This window comes from Brachyhypopomus gauderio, chromosome 11 (assembly GCF_052324685.1).
Source record: "Brachyhypopomus gauderio isolate BG-103 chromosome 11, BGAUD_0.2, whole genome shotgun sequence".
Classification (NCBI taxonomy): Eukaryota; Metazoa; Chordata; class Actinopteri; order Gymnotiformes; family Hypopomidae; genus Brachyhypopomus; species Brachyhypopomus gauderio.
Window position 1 is genome coordinate 7,037,609 of NC_135221.1, and position 21,660 is coordinate 7,059,268.

General features: G+C 43.2%; 1 protein-coding gene across 5 annotated transcripts; it reads right to left on the minus strand.

The window, feature by feature from the left end:
* Window positions 1–918: 918 nt before the first annotated feature.
* Window positions 919–21,312, minus strand: LOC143526802 (disintegrin and metalloproteinase domain-containing protein 19-like). Of its 5 annotated transcripts, none has more exons than XM_077021466.1 (23): window positions 21,009–21,312; window positions 20,690–20,805; window positions 20,463–20,533; window positions 12,257–12,335; window positions 11,886–11,962; window positions 9,975–10,170; window positions 9,674–9,739; window positions 7,467–7,538; window positions 7,198–7,364; window positions 6,749–6,833; window positions 6,473–6,612; window positions 5,889–6,066; window positions 5,704–5,793; window positions 5,430–5,581; window positions 4,882–5,082; window positions 4,583–4,796; window positions 4,237–4,314; window positions 3,722–3,830; window positions 3,428–3,563; window positions 3,244–3,334; window positions 2,873–3,106; window positions 2,588–2,676; window positions 919–2,501 (listed from the first exon to the last, which is right to left on the minus strand). In XM_077021466.1, exons 1-23 carry the CDS (start codon window positions 21,133–21,135, stop codon window positions 2,471–2,473), a joined length of 2,799 nt encoding a protein of 932 aa, XP_076877581.1. In that variant the 5' UTR covers window positions 21,136–21,312; the 3' UTR covers window positions 919–2,470. The 5 variants fall into 5 exon arrangements, with proteins under 5 accessions (XP_076877581.1, XP_076877583.1, XP_076877580.1 ...); XM_077021468.1 differs by having other exon boundaries at window positions 4,882–4,990; window positions 5,386–5,581; XM_077021465.1 differs by having other exon boundaries at window positions 20,463–20,536.
* Window positions 21,313–21,660: the final 348 nt, after the last annotated feature.

Genomic DNA, 21,660 nt, shown 5'->3' on the forward strand with positions numbered 1-21,660 from the left:
CAACATAAATATTCTTTTGACAGTATGTGAATGCTTTTTTAATATATACATTTGCAGGGTTGCCAACTCTCACGCATTGAGCGTGAGATACACGCATTTGACTGTCTTCACACGCTCACATGCCACACTTCCGATTTCTCACGACGAAAAAAAAATCTATGGTCCATAGTTTATTTACCTCTGATTCATATCTATGATTAAATGAGTTACTAGTTCGCTCTGGTGCCAACCACTGTCGATCGATCGATCGATCGCGATAATATAATACTTAATTTGTGTCCATTTTACACCCCCCCCCCCCGTCAACAATTTACACTCGCCACCCCCCCAGGTTCAAATCTCACTCCAAGTGATCTTGAAAAGTTGACAACCCTGCATAAATACACAAATACTTACACATATCGATATCTGCTCAAACAAAAAATGGTTTTATTTCTCATGTTGGAATTTTGGCGTGAATATGAAATTGACCACACGGATCCTGTAAAATTATTTCCCACCTAAACTTTATATACTATTTCTAATCATACTGAGCCCATTCATTATTATTATTATAGTAGCCACATTTATCACTGAGTTTTTGTCAGTTTTATTAAATTTACTCCAGCCATATTACCCTATTAGCCAGACTTGATCAGCGTTATTACATCATCCTTCATTCATAAATCAGTCTAATTATGACTGACCACAGATCAGTATTTCTGCAGCCACATCACGTTTAGCCATGTAATCACTGACCAGATCAGTGTTCCTGCAACCTCACTCAGCCATCACTCTATTTATGCCTATAACCACCATTCCTGTATCAATGTTTCTTTCCGGCAAAAATTGAAGACACAAACTACTTTCAACATGACAAAGGGAACATGGAAGTGCATCACATAAACATATTGTAAAAAATGGATCAAAATAAAAATGTGCGGTGATATCTAATCTTATTTTATTGGCTGGCAGAAGACGCCTGAGAGGCTGGCAGAAGTCAATTTTACATTCATGGCATTGGATCAGAACTGATGATTCAGTGCAGTTCCTGTAATTCTTAACAAACGATGCATTCACACAGCCTAACAAAGTGCAAAAAACATAAACAAACAAAAAACTTCAATGTGGACCATTGTAAATATTGGACATTTAATTATAGGCCAGATTCATGAACAACTAAGTCTAGTCTTGGACTAAACTGAAGTGCTGATGTTGACTCAGTGTTGCAAATAGTTTTAGTCTAGAATAAGGCTTAAACTGGGTCTGGAAATCTGGCCTTATAATAGCTATAATCATTCCATTCACAGTGTGTTTCCTCAGTATGGTCCCAGTTTTAGGCATCAGTATGCCTACTTATTAACTCAAACCTGAGAGTCCACATTATTCCAGCACAAATACATGATTTTCATAGCATTAACTATGACATATTTAAAGAGAAAGGTCATTTCAATAGTTCAATTCAATGTATAAGTAAGAAAGCCTATGTAAGATCACTACAGATAAACACATTTACCTGCTTTTGTTAGGGCATAAGCCATTTAAATCTATACATTAAGTATATCACACACATCATTCTTTTCAAATTCTAGTTGTAATACAGAATCTGTTCTGGTGTCAGACCTAGATGAATGATACACCTACAGTACATTTTGAGAGGACTGTACGTTTTGGTTGTGCCTTTGAGTCTTCAAAGGGCATCACTCAATAATTTATACTAGTCTTAACACTATCTAAGTGTACAGTACATATTTAGTTTTATTCCCTGGTTTGGCGTCCTTGTACACAATATAAGGTGCATTTCATCAAGTGTTCCCAAGAGGCTTGTGAGTGGACAGACAGAAAAGTAAAATAAATTTCATCTCACTTGAATTATACGGCAGCCACTAGTCATTTGATGACCTAGATTTATATACAGTGTCCAGCAAATTGTAAATATTCTTTTGATGTAGTCAATTTACTCTGTATTCTATGCAATTACTTGAGCAGGTGTGCACAGAAAAGAACAGATGGTGGCCACAAAATCACTGAATTGTGAATCAGGATGTCTCAATTTGCATAACTACACATCTTGACATACCAAGCACAAAGGCCATTGTGTCATTTTGTGGTTTTCACAGCAGGTGGTGTGATTTTCACTGTTGCGTGCAATCCAAACTTGACATGTTCTTAATGTAAGATATACCTTCATGCTCTTATTTAAAGATCGTATCAAGGAACTTTTTCTCTTGTAAGTTCTCACTTAGCAATAAATAGGTGTGAAATAAAAAAAATATGGCACATGATTATTCAAACAGTACCAAAACAAAGTAAAATGCCACAAGTACATCACACTTCTGATTTCAAGTGTATTAGGCAGACGTGGTGCTGGACTTAGGAAGGCTCCGTTGCCACTCCAGAAGTACATGCCTGAATGTTGCAGGTTCCAGTTTCTCATTTTAAGAGTACTCAGAAGCATAAGGTCCTTTGATTTCACGAGCTTCACATAATTTCAGCTCTGTCCAGAGATTTCACTTTGAAACCTGCAGAAAGAAAAAAAGCAGAGGACATGAGTGTATTTGGCATTATAATGGTGACACTTCTTTATCCTAATTATACAGCTGACTACCTGGTATGACCAGTAGGGGGCAACAGATTGGACTTCCCTTTCTGTATTAGCCCTGGTGATATTTCAGACCCCTTTCTTTGTGACACCTCCTGGAAAAACATCAGCAAGACAATGATTTTACTTACATTACCACTTTCATTACCACTCCTGAGTCTTGACTGGTTGCGCTTTTGCTCCAATAGATGATAGATTTTGATAGATTCGTCTCACAATGATCAGCACTGGGCTGTACATAGAGAAAGGTGGGTGTCTTGTGATTAAAACAGGACAATCTACAGCCCTCACCTCTTTGATGTGAGAGGTCTTGGTAATGGGGCAGGGTGGAGGAGGTCTGTTGGGTGGGCTTGGTCTGGGTTTGGCGCCAACCGGCGGAGATGGGCGGGGCTGAGAAGTGGCCTCTGAGAGCACAGGGCTCTGCTGGTGCAGTGCATATGCTGGAATTGGTGGAGGTTTGACCGTAGGCCGAACACTGGCATGCCTTGATCTGGGTGGACCAGACGGACTGGACCGTTGGCTCTCCTGCCATGGGAAATTTTTTTTTAGATTAACATGCTGCAAAATATATATTTATATATAAAAACACAAATATATATATATATTTATTTACATATTATATTAATTTATATATATTTAAAAAATACAAGATATGACATTACTGGTTTATCTGTGCCAGATTGTTTTATCTGCAATGCCGAGCTCGCATGAACATCAGCAGTAGGAGTTTTGGATTTCGGTGAAGCAGCCGCACTGAAATGCAAATCATAGTAGATAAAGTGATAAAGTCAGCCTGTGCTGAACAGCACATCAGGAGGACAGATTATTTAAATCAGAAGGACTTACTTAACATGTATGCGCTGAGGAGAATGGACGGTACTTTTAAGCGAATGGAGCTTCTTCCTGTAGCACCAGCAGAGGAAGAGAACAGCCAATCCCAAGCAGAGGAACACAGGCAGGAGCGCCAGGAGGGGAAATAAGGCTGAAGCAAAAGAGAAAAAGACACTGTTCACTACTTTCAGTTAAGAGAATTCAAGGACACAAGAACAGAGGACAACACAAATCAGTGTATTTGCTTAGAGGAACGTGCAGGTGAATTCCCTTATGTGTTTTGTGTGTGTGCGGGCAGGTTTTCCTTACAGTAGGGGACCACCGGTCCGCTGTCCAAACTGCCCCCACTGCCTTTTTCTTCACAATATGGTGGTGCCCAGCCTGCGTCACAGTGGCAGTTGTGATTGTTGTTGCACAGCTACAGAGGAAGACACCGCACAAACTCACTTAAACCAGCAGATATAAGACCATCGCAGGCCTTTGTTTACCGTAGTCCACATAAACATTATTGGAGACTTTTACCATATAATGACATAGGTGGTTCAGCTTCACTTTGATAACATATGACCTGAATTTAGTTTGTAGGACTTTATAGTGGTATACATTTACAGCATTTGGCAAAAATTCTTATCCAGACGCAATGTACATGTTTATCAGTGTGATGGCACATCAAGCTCCTGGGAATAAACTAATAATTGTGGATATTATTAACACCATGGGTTAATGGGAGGACAGGAAGTGACCAGGCTCAGTTAAGTCAAGCCACCCACATGGGCTAAACAGGTGCTAACTTTACCCTAAGAGAGGCAGAGAGGACCACCCACCCCATGGCCGTGACACTTGGCGTTGCACTCATCCGCCCGGAGAAAGGACACATTGCGACACTCTCCATCAAAACAAATCTGCTCCAAGAGGGATATTAAAGATATCATATACCTTATTGGTAACAATCATGGTTACTGCATCTATCATCTTGATTTTGCCTTGCAACAAAAATTAATTTTAAATTGCTATGCAGTGAGTTAAAGCTAACTGGTCTGGCTCGCATGACCTCATGTGCATAATACTAATGTGCTCTGACTATATTTCATGCATTAGCACAATTATTAGCATTGCTTCTGCAGGACACGTCCCCCATTATACACTTAACAACGTGTCTCCGGTACTCACCGCATTGTCACCGCACTTGGTTCCAGTCATGACGAGCCCTGGGTCTAGCGTATCACCCTGGCTCTCCTCGTCCTGGTCCAGCCGGTACACGTGTGTTCCCCGACACAGGATCTGTCGACGGCCCTCGCGGATCGTGGTGTCAATGGCCACGGCGTTGGCCTCAATGGGCTTGGTGGCGCTGCTCAGACACTGAATCTTGCCACATTTAGCATCCCTTAGATGAAAATCTGCGTAAATATGCATCTTTCTCTTTTGCAGTGGCCACGATTTGGACTCCTTCCCTGGGAGAAGATCCTCACCTTTCTGTGCACCCCCTGTATTTGCCCATCAGGTCTTTGCCACAGTTTCCATAGGAATCACCAGCCTCGTTCACCTTGGTGAAGCACAGATCCGGAGCAGGCTGAGCATCTGTGAGGGCACCAGGAGAGAGCCGAACAAATACCTTCACAGCCATGTTCTCTGTGAAAACCTTGAAGGAGTTCCAGAGGGATTTAGGAAAACTGGACATGCCCGTGTTGCAGGGAGAGGATGACAGATGGTTCACCCCATTGTACAGTTGGTTCCTTCATTAATTGGCCATGTTTTTACCAACTACCTACTGCACAAACACAGCATCAGTGCCAATGACATTGTATCTTGATGTAACCAATACCAGAACTATGTCAGAATGAATGGGGAGGGGGGGTGCCATGGATGTAATTTGACAAAAAAATTCTATTAAAGATTTTTGTAGAAACAAAGAACACTAATAACACAATACATCAGCTGAATAGTTTGGCTTTGGCTAAGCTGAGCAATGTTACCTTTCCCCCAGAGAGAGCTACACTGTTGGTCCAGGTTCAGACACATGCCCGTGTAACAGTACGCTGCCCCGTGCGCACACAGGCTCCCGTCCACCAGGTAGAAGTTGGCAGGGCACGCCTCTGACTTCCCATCACAGTACTCGGGCAGATCACAGGAGCCTGAGATAGAGCGACACAGGACACCTGGACTCTTCAGCTTTTGAGAGCAAATCGGTCAAAAGGTGGAGAGAGACAAGGAAGACCACAGTCAGTGTGACAGGAAGTGATTGCATGTGGCACGATGTGAGTGAGCTGACACAAGAGGAGTGAGGAAACAACCTTGCAGTCCTGACAACACACTCCATGGGCACATTCAGCTCCTGCCTTCAGGGTGCAGTTATGAGCATTGCAACATGGACTGGAACATTCCTAGAACATGCAGACAGAGAGAAAGACGTAAAAACCTGATGTAAAAACCTATGGAGGTGCAAACAGTGTGATGAGCATGAAATTTGAGATCTTACCTCTACTTCTCCACAGTCACACTCCTCTCCCTCCTCTAGGTAGCCATTACCACAGCGTTGACCTCCATACATGGCCTTGGTGTTTGGGGGGTTGAACAGGCACTTTCCCCCACCAGAGCTCAGATAGCGCTTTAGCTCGGCCTGGTTACATGAGTTAAATACACGTGGGAAAGGGTGCCTGTGGGCGAGTGAGATAAGACAAGAAACAAGAATCCGAGATAAGTACATAACATTTTGGAGAATCAAGTTATTAAAGCAGATTTGACAAAAGTCAGTGTCAGAGTCTCATTATCCAGTGCAGTCAGTAGTACACTGTCTATACTATAGACACTATTAAGAAGGTGTACAGTCTATACTATATTAAGAGGGTATAGAGGTATAAAGGTATAACATTACAGCATCTGCTAAGTTCTCATGGGACAATTTACAAAGTAGGTTTTTTTCCAGATAAGATGAGTGTTTAAGCTAGTAGTGTTTGGTAAAACCCTTCTAGGATATGTTGCCCTCACGCTCACTACACTGGTGCAGCTAAAGGGGACCTGGGGCAGTGCGGAGCCACTTTTGCCCCGGGGCCGTAGTCTCACCCTGTAGCCGCAGCCATGATGCAGCCTCCGTCCTCGGGCAGGGCCTGGCAGCAGCTTTCACTGTCATGGCTCATACCAAAGTTATGGCCCATCTCATGGGCCATGGTGGCAGCTATCCCAACGGCACTTTCTGAGTGATCCTGAAGACAGAGAGAGAGAGAGAGGGAGAGAGAGAGAGAGAGAGGGAGGGATGAATGGGTAGACACAGAGAAGATTTATGATGCCTGCGGCGCTGTAGAGCATGTAAATGTCACGAGATGCTGCAGGCTATTTTACCGAGTTAACGCCTCCTGACTGATACTCCGAGCACATGGCTTTAAGTGGAGCCAATCCAATAGTGGTACCCTGGAATGACACACCCCTACAAACACAGCAAGGAGGGCTGCTTAAGTCCAACTCACAATTCACTAAGGACATCTTTTCAGCTAGTAGAATAGCTATAATTGCATCGTGTACATTACATGAGGAGAGCCCAACTTCGGTCCTGGAGGGCCAGAGTCCAGAACAGTCTGGTGATTTCTGTATTCTTAAACACCTGTTCAACTAAGCAGTTAACAGATAAGTTATTTCAGGTTTGTTTGAGCAGATAAACCTCTAGTACTGGAGTTGGGCACTCGTGCTTTGAACTCCCACACTTAACTGTAATTAGGCAACAGCCATCAATGTGATCTGTGATAGGTGGCTGTGTTATGCTTTAAGAGCTGACTATTGGCTGAGGCACTGACGTGACGAGCTGTGCGTTGTCATTGGGCAGATGTAGCAGCTGTTTCCTTCTCCAGGTGAGGAAGTCTCTGAGGGTGCTGTAGGGGTTGTCCGTCACACTGATTTTATTCTGCTCATTCCAAATCTCTAGCCAGATCAGGGCCACCCGGATATTTAGCGCTTTGTAATACTGACAAAGTCAAGAAATGCAAAGTGTTAAAATTAGAGCTAAGAGCAAAGTTATGGAACTTTTAAAACATTCAGCTTTATGCTATGAAAGCACTGGCACTACCTTGTCAACATAGTTCGCTGCTTCCAGTAGCTTCATCCTGGTCTTCTCCAAGTCTCGACCATGTTTCACAAACTGCAATAGAGGACAGAAGCAGATTATCATGGCATTTTGACCTCAGATGTATCCTAGTCTCTCTCACTCTCTCTCTCTCTCTCTCTCTCTCTCACTCTCTCTCTCTCACACACACACACACACAGACACACACACAGACACACACACACACACACACACACACACACATGCTTTGTGGAGGCCCTTCATTAGTGTCAAATGTATGATAAAAGGAAATATGTCTTATGATTATCTATGTTGTATGGTTGTACACAGGCCCGTTGACAGTCTTGCTGGGGCCCGGGACAATAAAGATTCATGTGCCCCCCCCCCCCCCCCCCCCCCTACGCGAAATTGACGTAATCGCAGTGGCTCCGCGTGTGCATCGCGCGCTGTCGGTTCGCGAGGTCGTGCACCTCTCGAATTTTGTAACTTCGCGCGCGCCGCGCTTCAGCGCGATGGACAAAGTCATGTTTGCAGGGTTCATACACCTTTGTAAGGTGGAATTCAAGCACTTGTACGTCATTTTCAAGGTCCATTTCAATATTTTCCAGCACGTTAAACTTAATTAAGTTAAATATTTATACATATACTCGAAATGATTCAAAATAATTCGCTTTTTATCACATTATTTAATGGTTGTTTATTTTCAAAACGCCCAATCTTAACGTCTTCACGAGAACTGTTCAGTCAGACAGCTATTTGTTGTGAAACGAAGTAGTTACAATTTCAAGCATTTTCAAGTACTTTACCCTAAATTTCAGCACTTTTCAAACATGGAACACAATGCAACTTTAAAATTCGTCAGGTAAATGTTTTTCCTTTCTTTTCTGCGCTCCAGATTTCAGTATTTACTTTAACTATCCACCACTGTATTTCCCGCTGTTGGGCGGATACCGGCCGGCTACAGTCGGTGCTGGATCAAACCATTTTCCAGTGGGAGGCGGGGGTGTATGCACTTAATAGAAAATATGCAGATAGGTAAAAAACATATATATTTGAGCCATTGAGCTTATTATGAGTACATAATTTTATATTAATGAAAGATTTCAAGATTATTTAAAAATTATAGACTTTAAATAAAAAATAAATTGCTGGGCTCTTTGATGGGCCCCCCTGGCCCTAGGGCCCGGGACAACAGACCCGGTTGTCCCCCCCTGTCGACGGGGCTGGTTGTACAACATAGATAACCTGGTTGTATGATTATCTATGGGCTGTGTGATTATCTATGGGCTGTGCAATCATCTGTGGGTTGTATGTTTATCAATGGATTCTGTGGTGTGTGATCATTTGAGGGTTGTATGATTATCTACGGGCTGTGAAATAATCTATGGGTTGTATGATTATCTATGGACTGTGATTGTCTATGGGCTGTGTGATCATCTGTGGGTTGTATGATTATCTATGAACTGTGCAATCATCTGTGGGTTGTATGATTATCTATGGACTGTGTGCTGTGTGATCAATGTGTGCTGTGTGATCATCTGTGGGTTGTATGATTATCTATGGACTGTGTGCTGTGTGATAATCTGTGGGTTGTATGATTATGTATGGGCTGTGTGATCATCTGTGGGTTGTATGATTATCTATGGGCTGTGTGATTATGGCTTCCCCATCAAACAGAATGAGTCATCAGAATAAGGCACTAAACAGACAGCTGTTCTAAACTCACATAAAAATGTTGCTTAACAACTGTTCATCCATTGTGCAAGATGGACAGAGACACTAGGGACTAAATGCACAAAAGGCTTTAGCACACAACTTTATGGCTTTGCACTCAGTGTTAAGGTTTTTTTGCACGTGCAAAAAGGGGTTGTTATTTTTTCATGCGCAATTAAAATTGCATGATTGGTTATCAGAGCCAAATTCCATATATGTAAAATGCCAAAGGTCTTATTCCTCTTGTAATGGCACAGCTGTTGTCTATGTATTTAATGAATCATGCCATATGTGTCACCTGAATCTACAATAGAAATGCCTGAATGGTAGAAAAGTCTGCTACACCTCCCTGTTACCCAGAAGCATCATAACACATTATAAGGCAAGACAGCTGCTCATCATCCTCACGGTTTAGATGATGCTTTTGGAAAACAACAGGCTGCTTCAGAGAGAGCGCTTTTGACCTTGACGTCCTCCCATAATGGCTGTGATCTTACCTCCGCGTGATCAGCCACCATCATGAGCTCCACGTACTTCATGTTGCGACTGACGTCTCTCCTGCCCTGCAGAGGAAAGGTGCCCCGTGAATGGGGGAGGAATACATGCAGGCTAATGTGATAAGGTAGTGGTGAGTCACTACTTCCAAATATAACTGCCCTGACAGACCACAAGGTATGAACTCGTTAAATAAAACCACATTAGAAATTTTACGTCATTGCTGATGTGACCACTCAGTGGTCTTGGCCTTGGACAAAACTAAGCAATTCTGCAGGAGAATGTGACAGTTTAATAATTCACCCTATTGGCCTGTGCAATCCCACCAATGAGATCTTGCAGCTTGTCTGTGTGATTCTGGACGTCATGATGATGGCCACAGGTGCCCGGAGATATTTTCAGGCTCTCAGCACGAAACACCGCATGGCCTTGAGATGCCGTGTGATTGGCTAATGGCTCAATCATGTAGGTCACGCTGTGGTTCATGGCTATCATGCCTCTGGAGATGGCACAAAAATCCAAGTCACTGACAGAGACATGGCATAGATGATCTGCTCTGCAATGATCCTAAAGACAAAATACTCCTACATTCCTGTAGACGTCTAAGACAAAAAAGACCAAAGATCAAAGCAAAAGTTACACAGGAGTTTGTCAGGACGGTGCATCACATGGGGTGAAGCAGATTAAGATGGGATTATATAATGAATATAGGTAATAGATCTGTGCTTATTGTAATAATACCATGCTGTGGTTGTCATTACGCCACAGGCAGATGTTGTTAATTAGGTCAAATAAAACTCAAGGAATTTCATTGTTTACTATGACACTGCCAGTGTCAACTCTATATGTTTATAGCATGAACACCTGGGTTACTTAATTACAAGCAGATCGCATCTCTAGTGCATCTCTAATACTCCATCAGTTCCCAAGTTACTTGTAATAGGCATGAACAGATGTGCATACTTACACACACACACACACACACACACACACACACACACACACACACACACACACACACACACACACACACACACACACACACACACACACAAAATGAATCTTCTCCCCTCACCAAAAAATATCTTGCAGATGTGCAATCACGGGATGACATGCACAAACAAAACAGGATAAATGAGTGTAAATAACCCCATTTGCCAAAAAGATGTCCGTAAGTTCACAGAGAGCAACAAAAGCACATGCAGATAGGCAAACGCAGGATGAAATGCCTACAGAAGAATGGAAGCATAAATACAGAAACCATCTTCCTCCCATTCTCTCCCTTCACTTTCTCACACGGCACACAGTTCTTCGAGTTGACGTTTAGTGTGCAGCTGCAAAATGCATCTGGATGGCTTTGTGTGTGTGTGTGTGTGTGTGTGTGTGTCCTCCCACATCTCAGTGCAAGTGCTGCTATTTCTCAGCTTCTGATCCAGAAGATGCCCATTCATTTGTAAATGTATTCACCCCGCACTGTTGCGCGTGCTAATGCCACTCCACTATTCGTCAATGCGGGCCTGTTCTGTAGCTTCGCTTCCTCAGACGAACCCGGGCAGGAAGCTGGCTCTCCACAGGATGCACAGCACAGAACAACACTTCATACATGCTCTGTCAGCCCACTCAGGGACCCAGAAACCCGGCCACGCTCATATTCGCCGCACTCGCTGAACTCAAACATCCTAAGAACTCGTATGACCCAGAAACAACTGGTGTTCTTTCTCCAGCCCTGATTTATTGGAATATTTGCACTTGTTTTTTTTCGTGCAAAAGCAATGACATGACCGTTCGGTCATGCGGAGAATATTCATATCCACTGGAGTTACACAAGCAAATGTTACTGGTCAACACCACTTACTGTGGAATATGAAGTCAAATACACATTTGCTTAATGCTCTAACCCTAATCTGGAGAAGTGAATAACTATACTATTTAATAAAGCTAAGCCAATATCTCTCTTCTACATATCACTACAGTTACAGATCACTACAATTCTTGCAATTATGCCATTTCCATTTATCAAAGCTCTTGATTCACAACAAAATGAACATGTGGAGTTCAGTACAATCTTACTGTCTGATGTGTCCAATAGGTCAAACATACCAGTAGCTAGATGCAATACATATGTTTGAGTAAAACAGTGTGTTTTAAATACACATATCTAATTGTAGCATGTTAAGATGTTTCCCTGTGGGACGTGGGGGCTGTGCTGCTTACCTGAGCCCCGCGCAGGTGCTGAGAACCACGCTGGAGCCCTCTACACCGCTCACTGCCCCGTGGTAGTAACAGTGCTCCTGAAAACACCCAACAAGAGAACACTCAGCACAGCTCCAGCAGCTAAAGGACATGGGTTCTGACCCACGTGCAAGAGTAGGCACTTTGAGAAAGTGAGACATTTTTTTATATACTAAAACTTCAGAAGTAAACACTATTAATCAACCAGTAAGGTTAAAAAGCACTGATAAGAATATAACAAATGGCCTTTTTCATAGTTGTGTCGAGACTCCCCCATGTGATTACCATGACAGCAAAAACTGTTCCTGAAAACCTTCTGCTGGGTGAAATATTGGAACAGCTTCAACACTCACCCTACTGGAAGGTCTGGAAAACTGGCGGGCACCATTTGGACTATACCATATTTCTTGATAACCAGGGGCCAACAGCTCCCTTAAACAAAGACAAAAGAGGACATATGGATTAATACTACATATCATGAACACTACAGATGAACATCTTTCAGCTCTTACCCAAAGGAGTAACTTAAACATGCCACTGTTGTTTTTACTTATCTTCTGTAAAGAGTAAATCACGATTTGACATACTAGGTGCAGCTCACACAGATCTCCTCACCCAAAAGGATTCTTTAATGATCTAATATACCTAAAAGGATATTTGGATAAGGGTGTGGAGACGAGGCCTGTCTATGCTGCCTCCAAACTCCAGACCTGCTTAGTTTGATGCATAATCAATCAGTTAGTAAAAGGGTTTTGCTTTTACAACACTATTCTTCTTCAGGCTGTCAGCTTAGAGTTAAATTGCATTACGTATCAAAAGTGTGTGATGTTTGACACCATCCTCACTTCCTCTTATCACCACATGCACACAATCTTCACTGCCATAAAGGGCTCCGCGATTTCATCTCCGTGGACATCCTGGGTCAGAATTAAAGTTGGGGTCATATCTAAGGAGCGCTAGTGCAGTGAGTAGATGACAACCTGACAGCTGACTGTACAGAGAAATAGAGGAAGAAGCGGTGTCAAAGTGAACCACTTTTATATGCTTACTGGAACAGTTGTTTTCCCTTGAAAGATATTTCTACTGAAATTTTGTAGGTTTGTCTGGCTTTTTGGTGGTCTTTCCACCTGTCCAATAAAGAAACTAGGCAACATTTCAGCTGTTTTCAGTCTAGACAGAGAAACTTAGGTACCTGATTACAAATAACTTATTCCTGGGTAGGAACATCCTTATCCTGACTTCTATTCTTAATAATACAATTTACAGAAAACAAATGAAACTACAAACTTGTCTGTTTACCACAGCATAAAAGTAGGTATGCAATGGAAAGCTTGTTTGTTGTATGGTTTCACCTGAAATTCATTGGGGATACAGTGGGTGAAGTACTTATGGGGTTTCTGCATTATAATGAATTCACGGTATAGTAATGTCAGCTGATTTCAGAAAAGCTCACAGGAGTAATGTCCAGAGAAACATTACTATAGTAAGCGATTAGGGTTTCACTAGCTGTCTTCCTGCCTACCGGACACCAACATGTTGCCCTTTATCAAAGAAGTACCACATTCAACTGGTTCTCTACTAATCACAGACATAGCCACCTTAAATAGAAGGGCTTTCAAGGCCCGATCATCGCCTGTGACACTCTTCCACCTCCCACTGACAAACAGCGGGACAGGGTGAGAGAGGGGTCAGCGCTCAGTATCAGTCCAACACGGAGGCTCACTGTCTCTCCATGTTTATACTGGAAGCTTTAACAAAGTGCTGGACACAGTCCAGGCTTACTGGGGTACGACCTGATGACCACCATGCGGGAACACATTGCAGGGCTGCCCACACAGCCTTCTGGGATACGACTGAGCGAGATAATCTCTGCAAGGGAGAAAAAGGTGTCATGCTAATATGCTAGACAGACACATAGTCTGATATCAGTGAATATTTCATTATTTAAAAAAACATAAATGTGACAAATTATAAATCTGGCTTCAAAACAGAGCTAAAGGATAACTTTTGACAAGTGCTGCATTTGTTTTTCACATACTGTAGGTTACATTAGCACCGGTGCACCCAGCCATTGCCATAATTAGCTTTATTGTATGCTAACATTAGCGGGTCTCATGACTAATGCTACTGCATGAGCGCTGACAGGCAGGCATCAGCTGCAAGGGGGTTCTGGCACTACAGCACTGCACACATGGAGACAAATGCTTTGCATTTTCTACCAAAATGCTTTTCCTTTGACTCTGAGTTTTTGATCCTAACTGAAATATTCAGTGACTACAGAAATATCAAGCATCCTGACTTACATCGTGATGAAGAGTGCAGTAAAACAATTCTGCTGCGATTCCAGATCATCTATAAATACACCTCCATTCCCGTAATAACTGGGCACGAATGCAGAGACCAGCTTTGCTCTCGCTCAGACACACATGTGTTGGGTCACTCTCCTCATAATGGCCACATGGCCACAGAACCGGCCGGAGGGCCCATGGTTGCATGAAGGGTAGTGGGGCACAGAGCCCCGACCCAGAGCCCCACAGCGGCACCGCCAGAACAATGGCCGCTTATTGAAGCCTCAGCGACAGTGAGAGGGAAACAACGCCGGCTCTCAGGGTCCTGCAGGGTGACCTGCGGCGGGCGCTATATCCAGACTCGGGGCAGTGCGTTACGTCACGGAACTACAGGGGCAGAAAGGGGAGATGAGTGGGCATCGTGGGTAGGGTGGGCTGAGATGGGGTATCTTCTTGCCTTCCATACTGTAGTAGTGTGCTTGTACTAGTGAGCTGATGACAGTGTGGCCTTTAAAAGTGGCACCCCAGTACTGGTGTGGGACAGGGCCCAGCTACGCTCTCGTCCTGGAAGGAAGACTAAAACACACGCGCAGGTAAAAATAGACATGCTTATTACAGAAAGCTAAGCAGGGCTGTGGTATGTTACTAGCGCTGGTGATAGCAGGTTCATACATTCTACTGAAACACTCAAGCTGCTGCATGCTCCATGTACTAATTTAGAAGCTGGAGAAGTTGTTACAAGAGACACAACTGTCAGAAACTTGCACATCTTAAATTTTTTGGAACATGATGTTAGATGCTCAGTTTTTATCAACTTTTTAAGTAAACACTATGATTATTAGGACAGGGAGACGCTGACCCCAGATCAGCAATTACTGTGAAACTCTTGATGTTTCCAGGTTTCTAGGATAACCAGGATACACAAATAACAACTCATTACCTTTATGGTCATTTATAAATTCCTATTTTTAACACAACGCTCATTCCACCTCCCAACTGCTTATATAGATGGCTTTAAGGAGACTGCAGCGTTTCTGCAAAGTACATTTTTGTTTATAGTTCATTTTCTTTATTAGATTTCTGAACTATTCACCATACTTAGTATGGTGAACTATTTTGATCCCTAGCCATTGGGAAGCCATTGCAGAAGGGCAACTTACTCATAGTCTTCTTCCATCTTTAAGAAAATGTATTTTATTAGGTTTATTCTAAAATCACTTCTGTTTTCCTGTCTAATTCTTCTTCTTCTCCCCTCCTCTCCTACAGTAAAGTTGTGTGTTAAAGCATCTCCCACCATACTCATAAGTCAGTGGGGCTGGCTTCACATCCAGCCAGGTTCCAGGAGCTGGAAGCAGCCCAGACAGGCCGGAGATGGAGTGCCAAGCGTTTGAGACATGGCTGTCTGGCAACGGCTTAAACAAAGAATTCAGTTGAGCTGGGGAGGGGCAGGGTGGGGACGCAGGGCAGGCAGGGTCAGCAACGTTCACTCCCAGCCCCGGTGACATCACTCTGATCAGGGGTACAGCTGGGGTGCATTAGAGAGAGATATGAAATAATAGTAACGTATGAATTTGTAATTCATACATTACATCCACTACCGTTCATTTACACAGAGGATGTGTGTGAAATGGAGAGACAGAGAATGGGAAAGAAATAGAGTGAGAAGGAAAGAGAGAATAGCTGGAAATGCCCCTACAGGGGGGAGGGGAGGATCAGAAACAGACAGATCAGAAGAACAAAGGTCGGGGACAGAGAGTAGAGATGACGCAGTTGAGGGCACTGCCTGACTGAGACAGGGCAGATGATGGAGGGTCTGTGTGTGTGTGTGTGTGTATGTGTGTGTGTGTGTGTGTGTGTGTGTGTGTGTGATTGAGTGTGTGTGAGAGAGAGAGCTGGCCTGTGCTTGACAGCGAGTCCACAAGAGGGGTCGCCACAAAGTCAAACAATCCAATCTACAAGCCTGGCCAAGATAAAACAAAAAGACAATAAATAAAACATCTCCACTGCCGACTAGAAACCAGAAGGCTTCATCATTATCTGTGCAACAAACATTTATGAGCGCAGAGAATGCAAGGTCCAGTGGGGAGCCTCAGAGTTTCTACTGATACACACGCTCATCCTGGGGATGATAAATGAGAGGATCAGTCCACATGTGTGTGCAGAGGAGGACAAACACAGAAAAGACAGATTAATGACTGTGGGTGCCTCACTGAGCCCCCTGCACTGCTTTTACACTTCAGAGACTGTAATAAATCCCCCACCCTGCTTTTAAATATGTAGATCACTGCTCCATCCTAGTGCTGCCTGCAATGTCCAGAATAACTAGTGACCTTCGTGTCCTGTTTAAACAAATCATGCCCTGTCTCACTGTTAAGTGCTTCAAAGGACTAGTCACCTCTCTGTCTGCTCCTCCCTTTGACAGCTCGTACCTTTTCCACATTTAATGCCATTGCAATCATGACACACATAACAATGCACTAACCCACCTGGACCAAAGAGAGCACATATATGCGATTGCCCCTAATTGATTACATCTCTGCATTCAGTGCGATCATTCCCGCCAAACCTCTAAGCCCATTGATCTCGGACTGGAGATCTCCATCTGTATCTGGATATTCGATTTCCTGATAAGTAGAAGCCCTGGGTGGAGAGACGAACAGAGATGAACTGAAGTCACTAACCAGCTGGAGCCAGACAACCACCTGCTTCTCAATGTCAGTAAAACTGAAGGAACGATTGTGGACTACAGGAGGCAGCAGAGGGCTGGACACCTTCCCATCTACACTGGTGACACTGAGGTTGAAATGGTCAGCGGCTTTTAGGTCCTCCGGGTGCACAGGCACAAATCACTACAGAGATTGTTGGGGGTAGCATGGCAGGTACCTGGCAACAGACGTCTGGCTATACAGGATGGCATTTACCATCAGTGTCTGGGGAAGACACACAGCATCATCAAAGACCACAGTCTCCCAACACACAGGAGGTTTTCCTTGTTACCATGTGGCAAACGATACAGGAGCAAGACAACATGGACCACTCCAGCAGATCATCTTCTCAACTCATAGTCCAACAGTGACAGATTCATAATTGCTTATCTGCACTTTTAGGTTATGCTGCTATACGCCCAATGTGCAGTACACTGATCACTTCATTTTTTCACACTAATCCTCATTTTCACATGTGTTAATAGTGTTAAATCTCATCCCACATTTATTTAATCTTTCTTATATATTCACAGAAGTAGTGTGTACTGCTTCTATTGCTGTGCTAACCTGTTTTCTCATCTAATGTATTTCATTGTCCTGTTGAGAATGTGTAACATATAAAAAAAACTAATGACTAATAAACAGAAGATATAAATGTGTAATAAACTGTACTTCAACTAATACCTCTCCACAAGTATATAGCAAACTGCCAATTGGTCATGCAATAACCCTGGCCATCCATCTGCTAGAAATGGAAGATATTTTCTGTATAGGCATTAATTAAAGTTAGCAATTGATTGCAGGAAAGCATTCTACTAACAGCTGAAGTGGGGTTTACACTGCTTCACTACTGCACACAGAGAAGAAGCTGACAGAGAGGGAGAGGGAGAGTGTTTTATGGGGAGTGGTGCGTGCTGAAGATTTGGACTTTGATGCATTTGTTATATGGGAGATCATCATATCCCAGAATTCTTCATCTTCATTCCTGCAGACCTGCACTTCCATCCTGATCATACCCTCCTCTCCGCCTGGGACTCTGAGTCAGCACAGCACTGCTTGGATATTGACCAGAAAGGGTCCCAGTGCACTGCACCCTGCCTGGAAGAGCCAGGCAGGCATTCATTAGGCTAAAAGCTCAGAGTCTCTCTCTCACACACACACACACACACACACACACAAACACTGACTGAGATGGATCTGGCTTGGATGACAGCCACTAACTACAGATGCCTGGAGATTCATGGCAGCTTTTTTAGATGCTGGAGGAGTGCACTCTCTGGCAGACAGGACAAAGTGTGCTCTGGCAAAAGAAGGAAATGTATAGGGGGTGGGGGTAGGAGTGTGTGTGTGTGTGTGGGGGGGGGGGGGGGGGGGGTTATAAGGCAGAGAGCTTCTGCAACCTTGACAAAAGAAATGCTTACAAAACCTGACAGAGCCGTCTTACATATCACCCCCCTACAAAACATCTGCTAGGGTTTATTAACTTTAAAAAGCTTAAAGCTTCCTTGTAAAATGACTGCTATGATCTAGTCTTACTTTAACAGCAAGCCTAACATACTTATGAACAACAAAACAGAAACATCTGTACTTATCGTGATGGTTTAAGGGCACTTCTTCATCTGCCTATAGATATCTATTATGCGTGTGTGGGGTTTACAGTTCTTTCAGGGGAATAGTAACATGTCAAAACTGTTGTCCATTATAAATGACTACATGATCCAGATGTAGTCAATATGGATTAATTCAGATGCGGTAATCACAGGAATATGATCTGGATAATCTGAAGAGCGGCAGAGGTAAGAGCTGCATTAAGGTTGGGGCCTGTCAGTCACACTGAGGTGCCTGTCCTCAGGGAAATCAATTATCATGGACCACCTTCTCCCAGGAACCAGAGAGAAGACAAAGAGGAACAGGGAGTTGAGATAGAAAGCTAAGAGGAATTAGGCTAAAGAATATAGAGAAAAGACAGAGAAAGGTATAGAGAGAATGACAGACAGAGAGAGCAAGAGAGAGACGGTATCAGGTTAAATGGTGAGGGACCCAGAAGGAGGGTGATTACAGCCCCAGCACAAAAGAAGAATAAATCAAACAGAGACCTAACTCAGTATTATAATGTATGGTATGTTCATTTTATGAACATAATGAAGCTTTTTGGCTTTCACACAGCTGTGCTATTTCTGTCCTTATTTGAAAGGCACACAGCAGAAGGAAGAACAAGTTAATGATTCAAAAGGATCAAAGGAGTGGCATGTTGAAATCACTTTTGTAATCACTTAACAAAATGGGGTGTCACCGGTGGCAGAGAGGTGGCAGACTCATACATGTTGAAACGCTGCATGGGAAAGAGAGTGTTTCAAAGGCTGCTTGTAGAAACATAATACAATGTCAGAATCTAGCTGCTTTTTCTTCATTTTTCTTTACTTTTCGCTATATTTTCTTTACTTGTTTTTCTTGTACTCTTGTGTGGACAATGAAGCTGAGGTCCAGTTGCATACAAAATTACACCTGCATTAATATTTCATCACTGTTAATCAATGCATATGTTTGCACAGGAGTCATTTCCAGTTTCTCATGGTCTGCCTGAGAGGAACTACAGCAATGTCAAAACCGTCATGCATACTGTTGCACATACACACTGTTCCTAACAGATTGCATCGGATTGGCACAGTTTTCACGACTGCAATTTGTTTCTGAAGGTGTTGCTTAGTCTTAGTGGATGGAAACCACTTCCCAGAAGCGTCTTGTCAAATAATTGTTACAACCCTCCCTCTGTGTGCTGACACAAACTAAAAAATAGCAATTGAACAAAGCTACTGCTACTTCCTCTGCAGTTTCACTGGCAGTGCTGGTGGCACAAGCAGCCATGAGGGCATTTCGCCTTCACGTGGCCCCAACCCCTCAGGATTGTGCTGTCTGCTGGAGCAGACGCTACGGTGGTCACCCCCCACCACTTACCCCACAGCCCCGGGGAACATCGGCCAGACTCCATGGAGCCAGGCCCGAGCTAAAAGCTTTGCTCCACTCTCCGTGTCTTTTCCATCTGCTGATGATCCTTCACAAGGGGACTCGGTTTAATCAGGAAGTGTACAGAGCTGCAGGCGTTTTAGCATCTCCAGAGGCGAGAGACATGACACAACAATGAACAACGGTAGCATTTGTCTTCTAGAAGATTCACCCATAGCTAGAAAACAAGTAGTCCGTTCTCCTGTCTCTGCATCCTGCCAATCACCAGGATGTCTTAGTCATCCTCTCCTCAAAGGCCCTTTGGAGAGGCTGGAGGGATGCAGAATCAGGGGATACCATCTGCACAACTTCCTGTGGCTCTGCACAGGAAGATCAGGTATCATTTCCTTAAGGCTCTATGTGTCAGCCTCATCCATGCACTCTCCATCAACATATGGACATATGGCCAAATTCAAATTCACAGCCAGACCAAACACAGGTATTTATAGAACACAGCCAAAACAGAGAGATTTATTTATAGAACACAGCCAAACCAGAGAGATTCAAATACAGATGAAACTGCAATGGGTGTGAGGGTAAGTGCATATCAAGCAGACACTCACTGATTTCTCTGTAGCTGGAGAACCAACTCCGCTCCCCCCGCGGTAATCGTGATTTCTGCCTTTGAGGGATACTGCTGATGGAAGAAAGCGTTTGTTGCTATGCAGAGCTTTAACAACAAAATGCATATATCTTCCTATTTTATTAGCTTCTTGATTTTTTTAGAACTGCTTTAAACTGGAGTGGATTATGACTCGAAGTTCAGATCTCCCAACTGTGGTTAGATTACCTTCGTGTTCCCTTGGGATCTTTTGTCTCGCGCCGGATTCAACCACTGAGGATAAGTAATCTCATAGCGTTCCAAGTTGTTAAGGGCGCGCGACTGGTCACTATGCCACATCGCGTCTACAAGAAAGCGAATAAGGACAACCGAGATCTAAGCAATATACTCGGATTTATTATGAATACGTATACTTCATGTCTTATTCTGAATAAAGTGCAAAAGATGGCCTACAATTTAATCAATGCAGAGACACACTTCGGTGAATAGCCTAAGCACATTTCTGTCAACGAATATAATATCAGACATACCTTTAGCATGGACTTACCTCCGTTCTCGCCCAAAACAGCGTATTGTAAAACGAGGACAAAACAAAATAAATAAGAACACAATCTGAATTGCACACCACGCGCGACAACCCAGCGGGGATTCAACTGCACGCCCGTACCCATCATAATCTGAACGCTGTAATCCAACCCCTAAACATTGGCCACAGTAAAATCAGTGCCGCATAAGAGAAATAATTCAAACACAATTATCTCTTCTTCACCATGTTCATGATTTGCAGTAGCACCAGTATTTATGGTACATCTTTCTCTCGAGTCACTACTCAATGCACGCGCGAGCGCATCTTGTTGGCTCTTGTACTTTATGAGTATGGCCACTCCCATCTCCTCCTCCGTCATATTGACACGCGCATAATAAGTCACACACGCATAACATCATTCATAAAACCACCACGCTGACTTACCAATGTGCAGGCACTTGACATCAAATTGTAATGTACTACTACCAACAGCAATAATAATGAACTTATTTAAAAATGTAAGGATACACTCTGCATTAGAAAATGGACGTTTCCGATGTTAAATAGAACTTCTGTTAAATAGAGCTTTTCTTTGTGTAATTTAATCTGTACATAAAACATTTATTTAGAAAAAAAAACATTTCAGAAAACATGTATCCTATTTTACCTCGTG

Coding starts and splice junctions, on each gene's coding strand:
- LOC143526802 (XM_077021465.1), bottom strand. CDS start 21,135: ATGATGGGTACGGGCGTGCAGTTGAATCCCCGCTGGGTTGTCGCGCGT. Junction 20,537..20,689: donor GATCCCAAGGGAACACGAAG/GTAATCTAACCA, acceptor TTCTTCCATCAG/CAGTATCCCTCAAAGGCAGA. Junction 6,613..6,748: donor AGTCAGGAGGCGTTAACTCG/GTAAAATAGCCT, acceptor CTCTGTCTTCAG/GATCACTCAGAAAGTGCCGT.